The sequence below is a fragment of the Pezoporus flaviventris genome, unplaced genomic scaffold (assembly GCF_033815535.1).
Source record: "Pezoporus flaviventris isolate CSIRO_AGI_PZ_B2104156 unplaced genomic scaffold, CSIRO_AGI_Pfla_v1 ptg000040l, whole genome shotgun sequence".
NCBI lineage: Eukaryota > Metazoa > Chordata > Aves > Psittaciformes > Psittacidae > Pezoporus > Pezoporus flaviventris.
The window spans coordinates 5,816,246-5,835,027 of NW_026892588.1; the positions used below are offsets into that span (position 1 = coordinate 5,816,246).

General features: G+C 37.4%; 1 protein-coding gene across 3 annotated transcripts in view; it reads right to left on the reverse strand.

Moving 5' to 3' along the window:
- DENND1B (DENN domain containing 1B) overlaps positions 1–18,782 on the reverse strand; it is a 158,264-nt gene that overhangs the window by 55,905 nt on the left and 83,577 nt on the right. For 2 of the 3 annotated variants that reach the window (XM_061465561.1, XM_061465563.1), the window contains 4 exons: positions 18,657–18,737; positions 16,518–16,577; positions 14,642–14,695; positions 11,051–11,161 (listed from right to left, as the gene is read on the reverse strand). In XM_061465561.1, coding sequence (XP_061321545.1) covers positions 11,051–11,161; positions 14,642–14,695; positions 16,518–16,577; positions 18,657–18,737 — 306 coding nt within the window. The remainder of the gene's footprint in view (positions 1–11,050; positions 11,162–14,641; positions 14,696–16,517; positions 16,578–18,656; positions 18,738–18,782) is intronic. The other variant, XM_061465562.1, reaches the window with a different exon arrangement.

The window sequence follows — 18,782 nt, forward strand, 5'->3', positions numbered from 1 at the left end:
GACCATACATTATCACAGATATCCCCCAATGCATACAGTTGCCTCCTCCTCCCTCTTCCTCTTAATCGGCATTCTTAAATTATGAATCAAGATCATTATACTATTTGCATGAAGAAATATTTCCGATTTTATGCATATGTGTGTTATATTTTAGTTATCACTTTAACAGGGGAAGTGGATAATTCCTTAAAAAACACTTGAAGTTTTATTAACTCTCCTGTTTTACAATCTATATTTTAATGTGGCACCCAGACTAGCATCTATTTAACATTTATAATTTAAAAACATCTACTGAATTTTAGCATTTCTAGCAGGAAAGGTAAAGATTTGATTACTTACACACCAAGTTTTTGTTGTACTGTTCCTCACTTTTCTATTTAATAACATCTTAATTAAACATTTCCATCTACGCTGCTGCAATAGGTTTCCAAACATTTTAGTATGGCATGAGCATGTTTTATAGTTTCCTGTTGTATACAGCCTGTAATACAAGCAGATATGGGATTCTGCCGCTCTTCAAACTGTGTGACATTTTAATACTGTGCCAACTCTGCCTTTAAGCAAATACTGATATTAAAAATTGCACACTTTCTGGCAAATTCTCCTTTTGCCTTTTTTACTGCTTCAACAGTGACTGCATTTCTCAAATGCATTAGCTATTTAACTAGCTTACCTGTAACTGACAGATTCACTCTTCTAAATAGAATAGGGACTACTGCAAATCTAGAATAATGCTGCGTGTCTTAAGTAACCAGACAGCTCAAGAGATCTGAAAAGCAGTCAGTGAGCAGGTAGAGCATATAAAGGCAACACCGGATTTGGGGGCTGTCTGATAGCATCTGTGCTTGGGAGTGGAGCCAGAGACCCGGCAGGGACCCTGCAGAACACTGAGGGAGGAGGTGGTAAGGCAGAGAGAACAGCACAAGCTCCTAGCTGCAGAAATGAGCATCTGTTGCTTGACCAAGTGGTGGGATCTTTTGCAGAAAGCAATTCTTTACGCTATTTAGGGAAAAAAAGCATTTGCATGGAGCCTGTCTGTTGATTGCTACCTATTCTAACGGAAATCATCAAAATTTAATAAATAAAGTAAAAAAGATAAATGTTATAGATCAGAAAAACAGGCTCTTTTTCAAGACAGGCAGTTGTTATCCTTAATTGAAGTAATATTCCATCCTGTGTACAACCTTACCTATTTTGTCAGCAACAGCTGGAGTACACATCAACTGTGATCCCCTTTTATAGATAAGCTTGTATATAAAAGGTGAAAGCATCTGTCCAACAAAATTTTCTATATATTTATGTATATACATATATATCATTGCTCAACTCTGTTGTTCGCTAAAAACTTCTTAAATTATAGCCAAACAGTGCTGCAGAACCTAATTACTGCAAATATGATAGCTTATTCCATGTTTTGAAGCAATAAATGAAATTGACACATCCTCCTATAGTCCACCGGACTGGAAAAGACCTACCAGAGTTGCGCTTCTATCCATAAAATGGGCAGGCAGTTTTTAAGTGAAGTTTTTGTCTGCTGAAACTCATTTAATATTGAACAGAACTTTTAATATTACTGCTTCCAACACTTTTTTAGACTGTTTTTCTCTATTTCAAATAATGTATTCTAATTTAAATGGTTCTGATTTAAAAAATAAATCTGATTATCATTTTAAAATCTAAGTAATTTAAATTACATAAACAACATGGGTCAATTGACCTACTCAAAAAAACTTCTAACTAAAAATTTCAATGTTCAACCCTCAGACTAATCTGAAATCCCTAGCTTTTGTATCAGACATGAAAAGGAGTTTCCTGACCATTCTCTCAATAATGAATTACTAACATTACTGAGTGGAACTGAAAGTTTCAGCCTGTTTCGGATCTATTCTGATAAGACACTGCAGCCAGCATCACCATATAAGCTTTCAGCACCCCGCAAGGAAAGTATGTGGCGTTTTCTCCAGAGTTTCATAGGGCTTCTGAGACAATTAACTTTATCTTTGCCTCCAGAATAACAAATAAATAAATAAATAAATGCAAAGCTGGAACTATGTGCCTGGTAATAGCAGAGTTTCCCCAAATGGTGAGAGACCACGTTACAAAGTCTGTTAGCAAAATTCATTATGAAAAGTAAAATAATTACTACCAAACCCCTGCAAGACCAAAATAATGCACAAACCTTAGACATTGATGAGTTACTTTCCACCTTATGGCAATAAGCAGCCACTTGGGATGACTGTTGTTCCAAATCTATGCACTGCTGAACATGAACCGTCAGGAAAAGTTTTAGTTCATGACTTGATCAAAGCTGGTTTACCTGCTCCTGGGAACATGAAGAGTGCAGCTCCTCCCTATCCCTCATGTGGATGCAGTAATTCTGATGTGTGTGTATCTGCTTACCTCAAAGCTCACTTCCATCAACGAACTTTTCCATTCTGGATATCAAACAGAATGGCCTCTTTTTCTTTCCTTTCTTTCTTTCCCCCAGTTTTAGATTTTGCTAAGACACTGACATGTCTAGAGCCATACTACTTTGGCTGATAAGGCTTGCTGCAGATTCACACATATGCTTATTTGATACCTATTATTCACATGACTTTGATGAGTAACAGGACAATAATTATTCTGTATCCTGCATATCCTGGCCCAAAATTACCTGGCAGTAACCTTCTATCTATATAAATTATTTTATTCAAAAAGAGGCAGAACATAGGTGGCAAGATCTGTATAAACCACAACACACAAACTAGAAAGACAGAAACTGATTAGCAGAATCTTGTCAGAAAGCCAAAAACAGCAACAGAAGTTGGACAAAATGCTGAAGTGAAATTAACCTGTGATACTAAACAACCTTTCACAAGCTACTGTAGGCAGCTAAAGAACTACTGTGATAAAACCATATCCTGAAAAATCCACAAGCACTGTCAATCTTTGTCAACACCATGTCCCTCCTCCCTCACAGCCCCACTGGGCCAAAGAACTGTTTCCCTCCCACTGCCTTGACCACACATATGTTGAAAGATGCCAAAGATTCTTTTTAGTTATCTCATCTACTTATTAATACCTATGGCAATAAATTGTAGGGGACAGGTCACCATTCCACCACGTTTACAGTAACCATTAAACTGGACCAACTCCTACTGCTGTTACCCCAAAACTCCCAGTTCACAAGAACTATAGAGAAACCATTACCTGCTTCCTGACAGGGTAACAGATGTACAGGTGAAAGGAATCCCCTCCTCTACATTATTACATCTCCTAAGACTACAAGCTTTGTTAGAGTTGCATCCATATCTAAATCCCATTTGATCAGGAATGAGATCAGGCACCAAACCTGTGACAGATACTTAACAGCTACCAAGACCTACCTTCCCGTGCATTTCTTGACTAGGTGGGGGAAGCTGTTGGGGAGTAGAAGTGGGAAGGGAGCCTTTGCTTTCACTAGATTACAACAGAGCGTAAATCCCTTCCCAGCTCTAAAGAATGAACAGTGGACCTGAATCACAAGCTTAGTCCATCCTGCTGGTATTGGTGAGAAGTCAGAAGTCACTAATGAAAACAAAAGATAACAGAATATACTGTTCAAGCCATGATATACAAAGCCATTTCTCATGCATTTCTTTAATTTAGCTCCTGGCTAATTGTTTCCCATCTGCCATCCCCATAATCTTTAAGAAGAAAAAGAGAGAGGACCTTAAATGAGCCATAATGCATTTTCCTCCTGTTGGTGAAATGTGACCCCCAGCTCTCCTCTCTCACAGGAGGCAGGCAGGAGAAGGGAAACGTATTTCTAGTCTTCAAATGAAAATTTCCACTTTTGCCACTGTGAAAATTAAATTTGAAAAAGAAAACACTAATATAAAAAAACTTATTGTCTCCTGTGTTTGTTTTGGGGGGTGTTTTTTTCAGTATTATCCACTTCCTTTTATCATTATCTCGGGGGGGGGGGGGGGGGGGAAGGAAGGATAAAAGTGTTATTCATGAATATGACAGCACTTCATATGCAATCAGTTTCATTCTTTTCTTGCAATTCTTGATTCACAAAGCATCATTATGGCTCCATTCTTGTGCATTAGCTTGGAAGGGAAAAGACTGCAGACACTGTTCCTTGCCTATGGCTCTGGAAGTGACATGTTTCCCAATAGTGGAAGCTGAGCAGAAAGTACAATTGAAGTGGTAGCGGACAGGTGAGCACTCGACAAGGAATACCACTTGCATACTGTACCTATACCAAGGACATGTCACTTCTGATATTGGTTTATCCTACAATAAACTAACTATGCTTCTTTACATGATCTGTTCAATAATTTGTTTCCCCATATTTCTTCATTTTGTCTCTGCACATTCTTGATAATTTGTTCATTCTCATTTTGACATTCATTTCCCAACTTCTTTATCTCCTCTTCTCTCACAAAAACGCAGAACACAAACATGCACATCTTTTTGTCCCTTTTCCTGACTATCTCCTGACTCACCCTTTCCTCCCTCCTTTATTTTATGACCTGTCTCCATGCAGGAAGAGCTAGCTTCCCAAAAAACAAAGGAGTTCTATAAATGGTTCTCACTTCTGAAAGGAAAATGTCCAGGAAAATAATTTTTATTAATCTTTTCTCCCCCAGAGCAACTCCATGGTATGCTCTTCTGCCATACACTAATTAAGAAGCAGCAGGGAACGACTTCCTTATGAATAGCTGACAGACAACTTATTTACTGTGAGCAAGAGTAGACATAACCATTGAGTTTTGGAAAAAAAAAAAAGTGATAAAGCAGCAGTGGCCGTGAAAAAGGGGAAATCTTGACATAATGGTACACTAGAACAGAGAGACGATATTACACTCACACACCCTTCAACAACTCGTCTACACATCTGATGCTCCACATGACCATCAATGACTTCAGTGGTATTTTTTTTTAGGGGGTGAGACAGTCCTGGTCGACAGAATACAGACTCTTTCAGTTCTCATACAGTCCAACCACCAGGACTCAGTACCGATAGGCTTCTCTTAGACTGCACATGCACCCAGCAGCACCTGCACTGGCTCTGTACAGCATTTTGTTCTGGCAGATTCTACTGAATTGCCAAAGATTATATGAATTGGAAAAAGAAAAAACTTTTGGCCCAGATTATGATAATCTTTAATTTTTCATGGAAGTGCTAAGAAGTCACAAATGTAACTCTGAAATGATTTTTTTTAGGACTGTCTTTCTGTCTACGTGCTTTTATGGTGTGGTCTGTTTTTTTTTGGGGGGGGGGGTTCAGGTTTTTTTTTTTGTGTGTGTGTGTTTGTGTGTCTTGGGGGGTTGGCATTTTATTTTATTCTTTTAATAAACCCCAATGAAACAGATGCTCTTGGTTTACATAGGTGGCAGTTAACAACAATCTGTTACTTTTTATTGTTGCCTCCTTATTAAAAGAAAAAAATTAATTATTTGTTGACTACACATTTCAATTTCTTTTCACAAATTCTTTCACAATTACCTCTCCTAACGTTATGCCGTGGCAATGAGAAAACTATTGCAAACTTGAAGATGGGAGAGCCTTCCAAGTCTGGCTGTATATCCTAACCACATTTTGATTCTATATTGACATCACATAGTTTCATTGCCAGAAGTACGCTCCTTAAAGGTTCCCAAGGGGATCATAAACGCACCCACAACACCCACCTCTCCCCAGTTTATCTCAGACTGCTTACACCTGAACTATTAAAATCTAAATAAGTTATTAAACACCACTCCTCATCTACTCCCAGACCAAATGGTCTAATTGACCTAATATTCCAAAATGACTTCTAATTATGCTTCTGGGAGCTCAGCGAGTATCAGTGGAATATCTGTTCTGCCTTGCAAGTTAATAATAAATTCCCATCTATTTCTTGTTTCCCAAGAACTAAATTTAGCCCTTGCACATTTCTGCCCACTATGTACTACACTGCAGGAATTTGAGACATAAATTAAATTTTAAATCTATATCTTTTCATTATTAGAACAGTATTATTTACCATGGATCTGCCATACACATCATAAATACATTTTTAGATAAAACTGTGACAGCACTACAGTGCACAATTAAAATAAATTAGATGCTTTAGTTTGTTTAATCACAATTAGGAGCATCACCCTAACATAAGGCAATGTGAGCACATGACTAAGATGTATGACAGCTCCCAATGCTACTGCTTTCTCCAACATGGAAGGCCTGTATGGAGCCAACTGTTCCACTGTCTTGGATCTTTAGTGTGCACCAGAGAAGAGGCTCCATAAATAGCCAGCTTTGAACTTAGAAACATAAAAATACAAAAAAGGAGCTATTGTCTTTTCAAGCTCCACACTAACACGCACAGTGTGCTCCCAAAACCACACCCCAGTGACCTCACCCAGCCATAAAGCGCTGTTTGGCAGCTTTTTAATCATATCCATGAATCTCCAACATGTAAGCCACAAAGAGATTTAAGTGAAGTGAGAAACAGATAACCATCACAGTTGTTTTCTGATTCAGCTGCCAATTTCACTGCTTTGGGACATATGGATTTTAGATTAAACTTAATCTCAGATTTAGGGTGAGTTGCAGGACGAGTGAAAAGATCCATAAGGACAAGATGTTCAGAGTGAGAGGTGTTTTGCTTTCTCTAGTGGCTGGTATTACATTCTCCAAGGAACCTCCACATCTTCCCAGTGCCTCAGCAACCATGAATAGCATGACCATACCTGAAGACTAACACAGCAAGGAACATAAAGCCACCACTCAGTCCACCTCACTACTGCAACTGCAGAAAGCTCTCTGTTCATATAAGCAACATTAAAAGTAACTGCACAAATGTATGTTTGTGTGTAAACTTATATTCAGCGCTCCTTCACCACAAAAAAGAAAATTAAAAAATCTGTATTGTTTATTGACATACATGTTTGGTTTCAGAGGGATCACCAGAGAAGCCTACAGCCACTACAAAGCAGAACTTTGTAACCACCATGCTCTCAGACACATCAAACTTATACTACCTGAAACAAATACTGGTCAAAATGGAGGTAATGTTTAGGCATTTGCTTTAAAGTGTAGCATCCTTTCCACCTGCCAGTGTAGGCCACAGAAGATACACTCTAGTTAGCATATTGCTGACAGGATGATGAGAAAGCTCCTGTCAGACACTGGCCAGCCGGGTGTTTGAGACAAAACGCACAGCCCCAGCTGACTAGTTAGGGAAAGACTGGTGAGGTACAATTACAGAGGCATATGACAAGCTTTCATGCTTGAGTGACTTGAGAACCGATGACATGGCTTTAAACAGCAATCCTTCCTACCTCCGGTCACAAAACAGCAATAAGTCAACTGATGCACTGTTGTACAATCATGATTTATTCCTTTGCTTTGGATACGTGAGAGTGTGATATGATGTTCTGGTAGACTACCACAGCAGGTGCACTTGGGGCTAAAACATCTAGGGCCTGCCTCCAGCATGCATAAAATCAATGCCGTAGTTCAGCCTTCCTGGAAAAGCCATCCCCAGCACTTCAATAATTTATAGTAAGACTGAATTAAAAAAATTATTTGTACTGAAACTCATACTGCTCTATGCAACTAATAATAATACATGCAGATGCAGCAACGTGTGAGGAAACAGTGCTGTGCAAGAACATACAGAACGACATTTCGGAAAGGTCTTCCTTTTACAGCTAAAGTGAAACAACTAACAGCCACCTCTGTGAATAGATCAATTCCTTTGTTTCATTCATCCTTTCACTTAATCCAAAGCCATATAATTTGTTTCTCTTTCACAGTTTACTGTTCAAAAGCCAGAAATGGTAATTTTTGCTACAAACATCTTACAGAGCATAATCCTTCAGGCTAGCTGAATCCATCTCACTCTAACACTAAGACTGAAGCAAGCTGTGAGGTTGTTGATAATCACATTATTAAAGTGGTTGGAAAGTCAAGCTAATAAAAGAATCAACAGTTAGGGGAAATAATGACCCAGAAGCTATGACAGAAAGAAGTGGTGGGAAGTTTCCACTTACATCTTCATAGTAATTGGTAGGGCAAATAGACAAAGATCTCCACCAAAGGAGCTTTTAAAGGGGGTAAAACCACAGCAAATCAATTTAAAGAAAGATGTAAAGAACACCTAATAATTGTAAAAATCAGAAGATTAATATAAAACAAGTTCTGCTTGCCCGAAATAAAATAAACTGACAATTGAAACACACCCCTTTTTTTTTTCCCCTATTAAAAAATTCTATTCAATGGCTTAAAATAGGCAACCCTCTTTCCTCTTCCTCTTTTTTCTTCCAATGTAAACCTTGAGTACAATGAAAGCATGAAATTTAGAGGGCAAAAATGCTAGACAAAGAATTCCTGTACATAAGCAAGTGTAGTTATCCTTTCCTGACCCCCCACAAGAAGGGTGAGGAGAAAGTGAGCCAGGCCTTGAATTATGCCTTTTGTTATCAGTCACTGCCCTGAGATAGTGAACCGAGACAGAGCTGATAACTTGAAGGTGACATCACAACCCAGTCTTCATGAACTGACATACACACTTGATATTCAGTTAACCCCAAAGATAAGGAACAACTCCCTTAACAGAAAGTTGCACTTGAAAGCACTATTTTTGAACAAATAATCTTTTCAGGTATCAAGCTGTAATTTAGGAATATTAAAACATGACCTTTGCGACAAAAAGTACCAGTCTGCTGTGTTTTGTACACAGCAGTAAGCACAATGCTAGCAAATGCTAATGTCCAAATACACTCCATTTGCTTATTTGTATTATATTAAGCGATCCAACATTTTAAAGAAGCAGTATCTTATGCCAAAAACATTTAATCATTCTTGGCAAGCCAATTAAATTCTTACAGGAGATACTGAGAAGTGTTTAATTTACTTTAAAAACTACACTGCCCTGTAAAGAAGCAAACCTCATCGCATCAGTCCTGTTCTGTTTATGAAAGAGATTAGCAGGTAGCAGCTGTCCCTGAAGTTCCTGATAAGCCAAGTCTATTTTTCTCTTTTATCAGAATGCACTAGTGCAAGTGAAAATTAACCCAGTCCTATATCAAATGTGGATCAGACATGATGTGGCAGTAATTTCATTTAGCTATGACTTAAGTAACACTAGTAGACTGAAGAAATAATCAGAAGTGAAATTGATATGCTGTCTCTTCTTGGACTTGACCTGCAATCTACAATTTACATTCACAACTTGAGACATTCTTCAGGACATCCAAATGCCATTACTAATGTTTGCTATTGTTACCTATCACTGAATGTAAATTTTCAATATAAATTTTCAAGTGAAAACACCATCAAAATAACTACTACTTCATTAAAAGTTTGAAATAAACAGCTGAATTCTGAACAAAGTTAAAGCTTCTCACAACAGGCATACTATATTTATTGCTCTGTAATGACTTCCAAAGTGTTTGGAATGCGAACAAAGAAATAAGGCAGTCTGGATCAGTGCAGTATGATCCTGATACCGCCTCTTCTCATCATATAATAGCAACTGAGAGCTAAGACGTCCAGCCTAACAGAAACAAGTCTTAAGAGGATCTACATGCAGCCCAAGAGTACATTTCCAAATCATGTGAAGCAGACACACTCCTGCCCACCTGCAGAATAAATCTTCCACAGGCACAGAGCTGCCATTGTGATTCCTATCGCCACTCTACTAAAGCAGTAAAAGACTAGGGCCAGGTTGCAACACTCAGTTCTTCCCCTAGCTATTTCAGGGTTGGGGGAGGTGCAGGTAAAATACAGACATTTTCCCAAGGTAAAATAAAATCTTTGGTGGTTAAAATAATATTTCAAAGACTGGTAATTTGAAGATCATTCATTCACTATTTTTCTGGTTTACAGTTGCTCACGTGACCTCTGCTTATATGACCCCATATTTCTTTTACTCCCCAAAAAGGAAAATAGTAAGGCAGTTATGGTTATTACCACCAAGAACTGTAAAACCTGTCAGCCCTGTAAGGCTATTCTGAGTCTTCTTCATCTTCAATTTACCTTTGACTTAAAAGAATTTAAAGGTGGTTTATCCACTATTTAGTATCTGAAGTGTCTCGCTCCCTGCATGTTCATGTATGTATTGCACCTGCAAGTCTTTGAAAAATATTAACTTTCAATACTATATCCAATGTGTTGAAAACAGCTGTTCATTTATTTGGTAGTACAAGTAACAGGGTTCAGGAACATAATGTTGATTTTCCACCACAGAAAACATATTAAACAAGATTATTTTATGCAGTAGTGTTCAAAAAAAATAAAGGTATTTTTAATGACTGCGCTTAACAAGCTAAAGATTCTGCATAAAAAATATATTCTATGTGAAAGCTCTTTATAAAGTGACAGTCTTATAGTAATGCAAAATTAATCTTGGGAATATTTTCAAAATAGAGAATATTTTAAAAAACAGTAAGATTCTGGGAAGACTAAAACAAAATAATATCTGAATATTTAGGCATACTTCCAAAATGAAACTCAACATTCTTTTATTAAGTAGTCTATGCAGGCATAAAGCAGGAAAAAAAAATTAATTTAGCCTAAAAACCTTTAATAAAAAAATGCTATTTTGAGTTGTACATTATTATCAGTCTGAAGAGCTGCTCCAAATCAGAGATATTACAGTATGCACTCCCAAACCACTCTAAGAAAGATGAATCTATCTATTACCAGGTTAAGAAAGCTGCTATTATTATGGACCCTTGATTTCTTTCAAGTAGCTCCAATGGCATAAGCCACAAGTGAATAATAAAGATCTTATAATAGCCCTTAAGAATTCTTTTTAGGTTAGGAGGCACAGAAATGAACTCAGGAGAGTTAAAGAACTCTCATCTCCTGATAAGAAAAATAATTAACCTGACTTAATGTATCTGAGTAGTTCTTACATAAATCAGACTTTTGTACTTCAAGAGCCAGACTAAAACCATATATCAGAAGAGTATGTAGATATTGTCTTATAAGTACACATGGAACATATCTAAAACCACAAAGGTCTGTAGGTCATTTTGTGAAATGTTCAGTATATTCCACTTAAAAGGAGATGTGTGAAGTACTTACAGTGCTTAGTTTGCTAGAGGTAATAATGATTCGTCTCTCATGCAACATACTGGCATAAAGTTGCAGCATGTTGTTCACATCCACAGCAACAAAATATTCAGTGAGGTTTCTCTGTTTAAATAAATAAGATGTTAACAATACAGCAACAACAGTAGCTAAGTGGAACATTAAATATATTACTTAAAAAAAATTAAATATATTACTTAAAAATAAATAAATCTGTCCAATTAGTAGGTGGGGAAAAAACCCACCCAAATCATGAAAGAATTATTCTTAAAGCATACAAATTTTGATGCAGAGGGATTTAAGTTTTAAAGCCAATGAAAATATAATTTGGTGTAAGTTATTCGTATTTTGCTCATTCAGTTATGTTTGTGAATTTAGACTTGTCCCTCCCTTTTTTTTCCCCAAAAACTTTTGAAAAATATGACATTTGGCATCATACCCGTAGCACCATATGCTAATTAAAGTAACCATTACTCCCAACCCAAAAACAGATCTTCCACCACTGCAATAACTGTTCTGTCATAGCTACAACAATAAAACTGCTATTTTGCCAGGCTCTTTCAAAGTCAACACATTTTATTCTACTTCAAGTACAGCAAAACAGCTGGCTGAAAAACACCAAGTTTTCACTTGAGCTGTATGTACCAGACATCAAATGTCTAGCTGCACTGGTAGAAGGTACTGGGTCGGTCCCACAGACACACTTTTCACCCCTAAAAAGAACCCCGCTGCCATATACACTGTGGGGTTGAATGAAAAGCAAACTCACCAGCACCTTTTATTCATAGTTTAGACAACTCAAAATGGGGGGGAAGAGAAAGAGGGTGGGGGGAAAAGATCTCTTAAGCTTAAGAGTACTTAAAGAAAGATCTCTTAAACTGAACTTAAGAGTATTTCTGCATGGCACAGTGCAGAGACATACAATAAGCTTCTGAATAAGCTAAAATGGCTACCAGCAAAAATGCCTGGGACAACAGCAAATTTTTGGAAATGCTAGACAATACATATGAAAATATACTAATACACCTCATAATATACAGAGCATTCGATTTCACACATTCATTATTGTATCTGCAACCAGAACTCTTACGCATCTCAGGAAAAACATATTACTGAATATTAATGTAGGAGGTCTACTAACTGCTCCAACCCAAGGATAGCAATCAGAACACTGGAACTGTTAGTCTATTCTGGATGTGGCCAACAGCTGGCTGCAAGGCAATGCAACCCTGAAACCAACAGTGAGGGCAAGACAAGTGGTAAAGGCTTTAGGGCCGGGTGACCCTGCTGACTGTCGGCACCTCTCCTATCGGGGCAAGGACATAGCTGCCCGCTACAGGCTCTCCAGCTCACAGCCCTCCACTATCAGGGAGCGCAGCATGGGGCAGAGCTACCTATCACCACCTGCTGGTTTATCTCCTTACAGGCTCCACTATATGAACTGTTAGCTTGGATGATTATCAGAAGGTTGACCTCCTTTTTGGATATATTAAGATATTAAATTTAAAAATATATTGAAAAGACAAAAGAAGATCCAATGGACGATCCAGTTTCATGCAAATTCAGAAATGTATTATTAATTCAAAGGCCCAGTCCATGCTGCATAAAGTTTCAGAAGATATGAAAACAAGAGCTTTAAGGATACAAACACTCCAATGAGACTGAAACTTTGATCTTTCGTGTGCTGCTTTTAACTGGTTGTTTAACTGGCCAATCCACCTTGATAATTTGAGTCCAATTTGCCTCAGATACCTTCTAACACTACAGCTGATAATGGTAAGCTGATCCTGCTTTGCAAAAGCTGTTATAAAAAGTCTGCAATCTTGCACAGACCAGTGGATCTTTGGGAGACAGTTACAGTTATTCTGTATTACACCTGAAAAGTTACTGCCCCTGAAACACGGTGATCTTGGAGCAAAGAATAAGGAAACTCATTTTATTGCTAATTTACTGTAATTACCTTCTGTCTTCACTCCCTGCATGTTCTAACTCTCCATTAGTACCACATTATCTTGACTCAGAATTATAGAAAGGCACCTTCAAAATTACTTTTCCTTTCTCCCACAGAATAAATCCAAAGTGCTACTACCACAAGATCTCCATCAGTCAGAAGCTAATGTGCTTTCCCACATTTTCTTCAAGTTGAACGCGTAACACAACTTTGAACCTCCAAAAGCTATGCTTTACTAGAATCCCAAATAGTAAGCTAGAACAGAAAATTCTTTAAAATGAGGAATTCAGCCCATAAAATGAAACAGATCATAGAATCATAGAATGGTTTAGGTTTGGAAGGACCTTAAAGATCATCTGGTTCCACCCCCCCGTCACAGGTAGGGACACCTTTCATTGACCAGGTTGCTCAAAGCCCCAACCAACCATTTAAAAACTAGGGTCTGTCCTGCCCAAAGAGGCCCTGTAGCAACAGTTCTCTCTTTTACTCCTCTACCCAGTAACTTTGCATAGCTCTGGATTACAACAAGGGCTGCACCTTGTGCAGAATCCTTTCCACCATCACAGATGCACCCAGAGACCTTCCCGCTGCTATAAGCACCCTACCAATTCTTACCAGCCCAGGTTTCCTGGGCTCTGTTTCCTTCCCCTTCTCTCTTCCCTTGCCCATCCTACCCTGCACTGCAGGGGCCACTGTCCAGCTGAGATGCTGAGAGACACAACCTCCCTTCTCACCTGCAGCATGGAGGCAGGGAGCGGATGGCTGGGACCTCTTCCCCACCATGCTCCGCTGCTGCACCAACACAGAGGCTGTGAGCACACTTCCATCACACCTCCAGCACTAACACCACATCTACCAAGAACGAGTTCTGCAGTGCTGAGTGATTTTGTACTGGGGTGAACCCCCAAAACAGCTCAACTTTCATAAGGAAGTTGTTATTTGAAAGTGTAAAAATGCACATCTATATATTCATACATCCATATTCAATTCCAGATGCAAGAGTGGAAAGCAGAAAGTTTCGAAGCTCCTTATTAGTTGTTATCCAGATAAACACATCATAGAGAATGTGATCTGAGATTACATGTTTGCAACCTACCCCCAGCACCATCAAGGATGTAGCATCTATAGAATGCATGTCTGGATTAAAAAAATAATAATAACCACCACCAGCATTGCTGGTGCATGGTTACCATCCAAATGTAAGCAGGTATGATATGTTTTCAGAAAGCCTGAAACAATGCCTTCTTGCACAAAAAAATAACTGCATATCTTGATAGCTGAATTTGCAGCTTAGCAATGCAGCGTTTATAGGGCAGGTATTCAAATAACATGAGGTGCAGAAGTAGAATATATTTTACATAAATAATCTCAATAAATGCAAACAAGCAAAGTAATTATGAACAAAGGGTGGCTGCAGCAGTGGGCAAAAATGCCCTGTTAATGCTTTAAAACAGGTTAATGATGAATGCAACAGTAACTACAAGCTAAAGGTTGTAATAATAGACATCAATCACACTCTAAAAACAGCCATGGAAAAAAAAATCTCTTATTGATAAAAATAAAAAAAGCTGAGTTCAGCCCTACCCACAGAATTAGGTTGATACTTCGAAATAAATAAGAAACTGCATACTTACGCTTTCAGGGATTGTTGGCAATCCAGTTATATCAGGAGTAATGAAATACGAGTGCTAATCAATGGGGAAAAGGAATTAATAATGTATGCACACAAAAGCAAAAAATTCATTTTTAAAAAACCCACCCTTTAGGATTGCCACCCCCATCTTTGTTTAAGCAAAAAGCCATTTTTCCAATAGCATTCCTACCACTACTAGACAAAGAATTAAGCAGATCATGACATAAAATGACAAGCTCTGGTTCAGCACAGCACACAAACCAAGAGAATAAAACGCTGGCTGCAGTTTTGAAATAACACCGAAATTAACCCAGGTTTAAATGTTGTCGCAAGCCTGAGAGCAGCACTGATTAACTTAGACATTGATTTAGATATTGGAACAAAAACAAACCAAAAATGTGAAAGGACAAAATGTGAATTCAGAATGGAAAAGGAAACACCATTCACATGAGAAAATTAATTAGCATAGAAATATTATTACTTGATAGACATTCTCTTTTCTTTCCAAAAATCTTTGATTCAGAAACATGCTAACAGAAATACAAGGTCTGACAGCTTGAGATTCTGCAGTCATTGATGAAATACATTAGCAGTTTTATGCATCTTAGTTTGAGGCCATCTAGGATGTAAATATAAAACGGATTAAACTAAAAACAGATGTAATTTAAATTATTCTCATTAATCCAGTGTGTTTAGTAGCTATCAGACATGGAATTATCCCAGTTATTTTAAGGCATTTTTGCATATTAGTCTAAATCTTCAAGGTCAGAAAACCTTAAGTGCGTACTAAGGAAATGTGATTATTGGCTTTTTAGCTTTTAGTTGTTTTGAATGGAATTTTGACATTTTTCATAGACTTTCTTTGGGTTTATAGTGTATTTTAAAACTATAATTAACAACACAAAGACACAGTTTGTTTTCAAGTCAAACTTGCAAAAGATATACCAAAACATTAAGGAAGTCTATAAGATATTAAATGTGTCTTGTGTTTGAGAAAAAAAGTATCAATACTATTAACTCTGTTTAGGAGACTTATTAAACCAGCTTGATATATTTAATAGAAAATGTTCCCCACAAATTAGGTCATTTGGCCATAGTTAAAAATTTTAGGGGGGAAAAAAGGCTTAAAAAAGGCATCCCATAAACATCATAGCGCTTGCACAATAAATATCCCAGGTTATTGTTTTGCAATAACAGACAGAAAAAAAAGCTAAGGTTTTTTTGCTCTAGTCAAGAATAGGAAAATATTCAGAAAAATGGAATGCCTATGTTCTTCAGAAGTATATTGAGAACAGAAAATGATTTCCTATATGGAATAAGGTCACAGAATATTTATCAAAAGATTTCTGAGTAATGAAGTTAATAACTTAGAGAAGTAATTATTTATAATTAACAAAGTAATAATATTTCACTCATTAAACAGAAAAGGAAGTCAGAACTATGAGACCCATTACTGCAGTCATTAAGAGTCATAAAGCAGCAAAAATAATGTAGTATGGAGTCCTTGTACATCTTTGTGAACTCCCTTAGGAAGTTGTACAACCTTGGAAGAGATACTAAATTAATAGTTGCTGTCCTGTATAAAGTTTTCTCTAAAAGAACACTAGAAAATGCAAGCTTTCTTCATCAATTTAAGAGTTTGATTTTGGTTGTGCTCTTTGCAAAAGAATTATGACACACAGACAGCTCTTTAAGTTAGATTGATTTAAACAGATTAGGTACATTGATATTAGACTGTTCTTTTAGGCTAAAGACAGCAGCAGAATTTCCTGAAGGAGAGATATAAATAAGCCTGAAATCAAAAGAGAGATCCTATAGCAAGCAATTATTTCTTTAATTACAATAGGCTTTAGATAGTCACTGCCTTTTAAACTCACCAATACAAGACAAGGATGTTTTTTCAAATCTTGCTCACTTGCAAAAATCATCTCTTGGTTCTTATGCAAGATGAGAGAAAGATTGAACAATTGACTTTGTAGTTTTCCAACAAAAAGACCAAAGCTGACTCTAATGCTTTCAATATTCCAAGTTTAAAATATCGGCTGAAATATGTTTTATTCTTTGCATTCTTCCCCTATTTGAATTAGCTTTTCCAACATAGAGAAATGTGGAGGGGGAGGGAAAGGAGCTAATAACTTTTATTATAATTATAGAGGCACAATCACCTTTATTATACCTCTATGGTTAAAATAAAAGTGACCCAAACTACATTTAAGCTCAGGTTGCATAGAATGAATGCTCACCCCTCAAATTTCAGCTGCAAATATTTGTTACAGGGACTGATAGGTCAGAGATGAACTTAGTCCCTAACTGGACAAGGGATTTTGCTGTCCTCCTGACCAAGGATTACTGGGAAACACCATGTATCCAGATATTGGGCACAATTTATGCATAATTATATACATGCAGTCTTCAGTACCACTGTAGTCTGCCATCTGAACCTCACTTCAACACCTACAAGCCCTGCAGCTACCTGAGTAAATGTGAGGGGGGATGCTAATTTTGCATCAGGAACTTTGAGTTAGACTCATCTTGGCACAATTAAAAGCCTCATCATGATGATACTTTTACAATTGTTTTTCAGACTCTAACTTCTTTTTAAGTCTATTACTACTGATGGTTCCAGTCTAGCTTATTTACAATAAACAAAGAGCATGGAAGGAACACCAATATAAAAGCCTAGGCACACAAAGTTAGAACTGAAAGTGACATAAACCTTTCCCTGCAGCACTGAGCACTGCAGAAGTAGATGCCTGTAGATCCTGATCTGCAGCATTCTGATTTAGGCTAATCTATTCCTTCCTGCTCTGTCCCACCTGAACCCACAGTATTTGCTTGACTGTACCTGCAGCCAAGCATTTGTCAAATTTATATTATAGCCTAATGAAAAAAAAATAACAAGGAATGTGAAAAAATAAAATAAGGTAGCAGTATGCTAAGCAGCAAGGTAACTATTGGAACAGAAGTAGTAGACTTTTCATTTCTGTATGCCTTCATACTAGGACCATATGCTTCTCTAGAGTCTGCACTTTACTTGAAGTATTGGGCTCAATTCTAAAATAAATGAGTTAAAAGTAACAGGAAATGACACAAACAAGGTCAAGATAAATAATCTAAAGATCTTTCAGTATGTGCATAAGGGAAGCCTTTATAAAGTCACTTCTTTCTGTGCCCTGCAAACTGTAATAGTTCAATCAAGAAACAGTTATTTGCATATAGATATTTATGAGTGCAGTAACTGTACAGACGCTTTGAACATGAATAACTTAGAGACAGCAGAGGCTCTGTGTTGGCTTTACATTTCATGCAGGCACTACAAATGTATTTAAACATGCACCCATATGCTATTTCTGTTAAGAACTTAAGGAACTGTATCACGGACAGGCCCACGTTTTGATGTTTCTGCAGCAACACCACTTCACCAATCAATGTTCAGTCCCACACCATGAAAAGTCAAAGCACAAAAGCAAAGTAGGCATGGACACATTCTTTCACCTAGATGTGCCGAAAGTTTCAAGTAATGCAGAACAATTCTCCTACCATCTTTCCTACAGAATTTTTGCATAGTCAAGAAATACTAGGAAGAAGGGGAAGGATGATGGGAAAGAAGGTTACACAGATTTTTGTCCAGTCCTGCAAGTCTACCTACTCAGACTTGAGAAGCAATAAAACAAGAGTTAGTATCTCCCAATTCACAGCAGGAGAAACCAAAAGTATCTACATGAAATAGCTGGAAGCACAAAAAAAGTTGTTTTAGCACTGCTAGATGCCACTGCAGCTTACTTTATCCATAGAGCAAACTCACAATTTCTGCTTCTTTATGACTATAAGGGAACATCAGACAGAGACAAACTCTACTCTGCGCAGACAAAAAGAAAAAAGTTGGCCAAGCCACTTAATGATGGGAAGTAACACAAGTTTACTCCTTACAAAGGTAGTTTATGGGGCTTTTTGTTTGTTTCAGCCTTATGTACTACTTTAGAGTCTGGAGCAGGAGTTAAACAGAGAATACTTACCACACTTAAACTGACTAAAACATTCGCCTTTGGCACAGGATGGCTATACAACGATTTCAACAAATCATTCGAGTCATTTTCCTATAGGGAATGTAATTAAAGGTAGTTAATTATTGTATTAAGAAA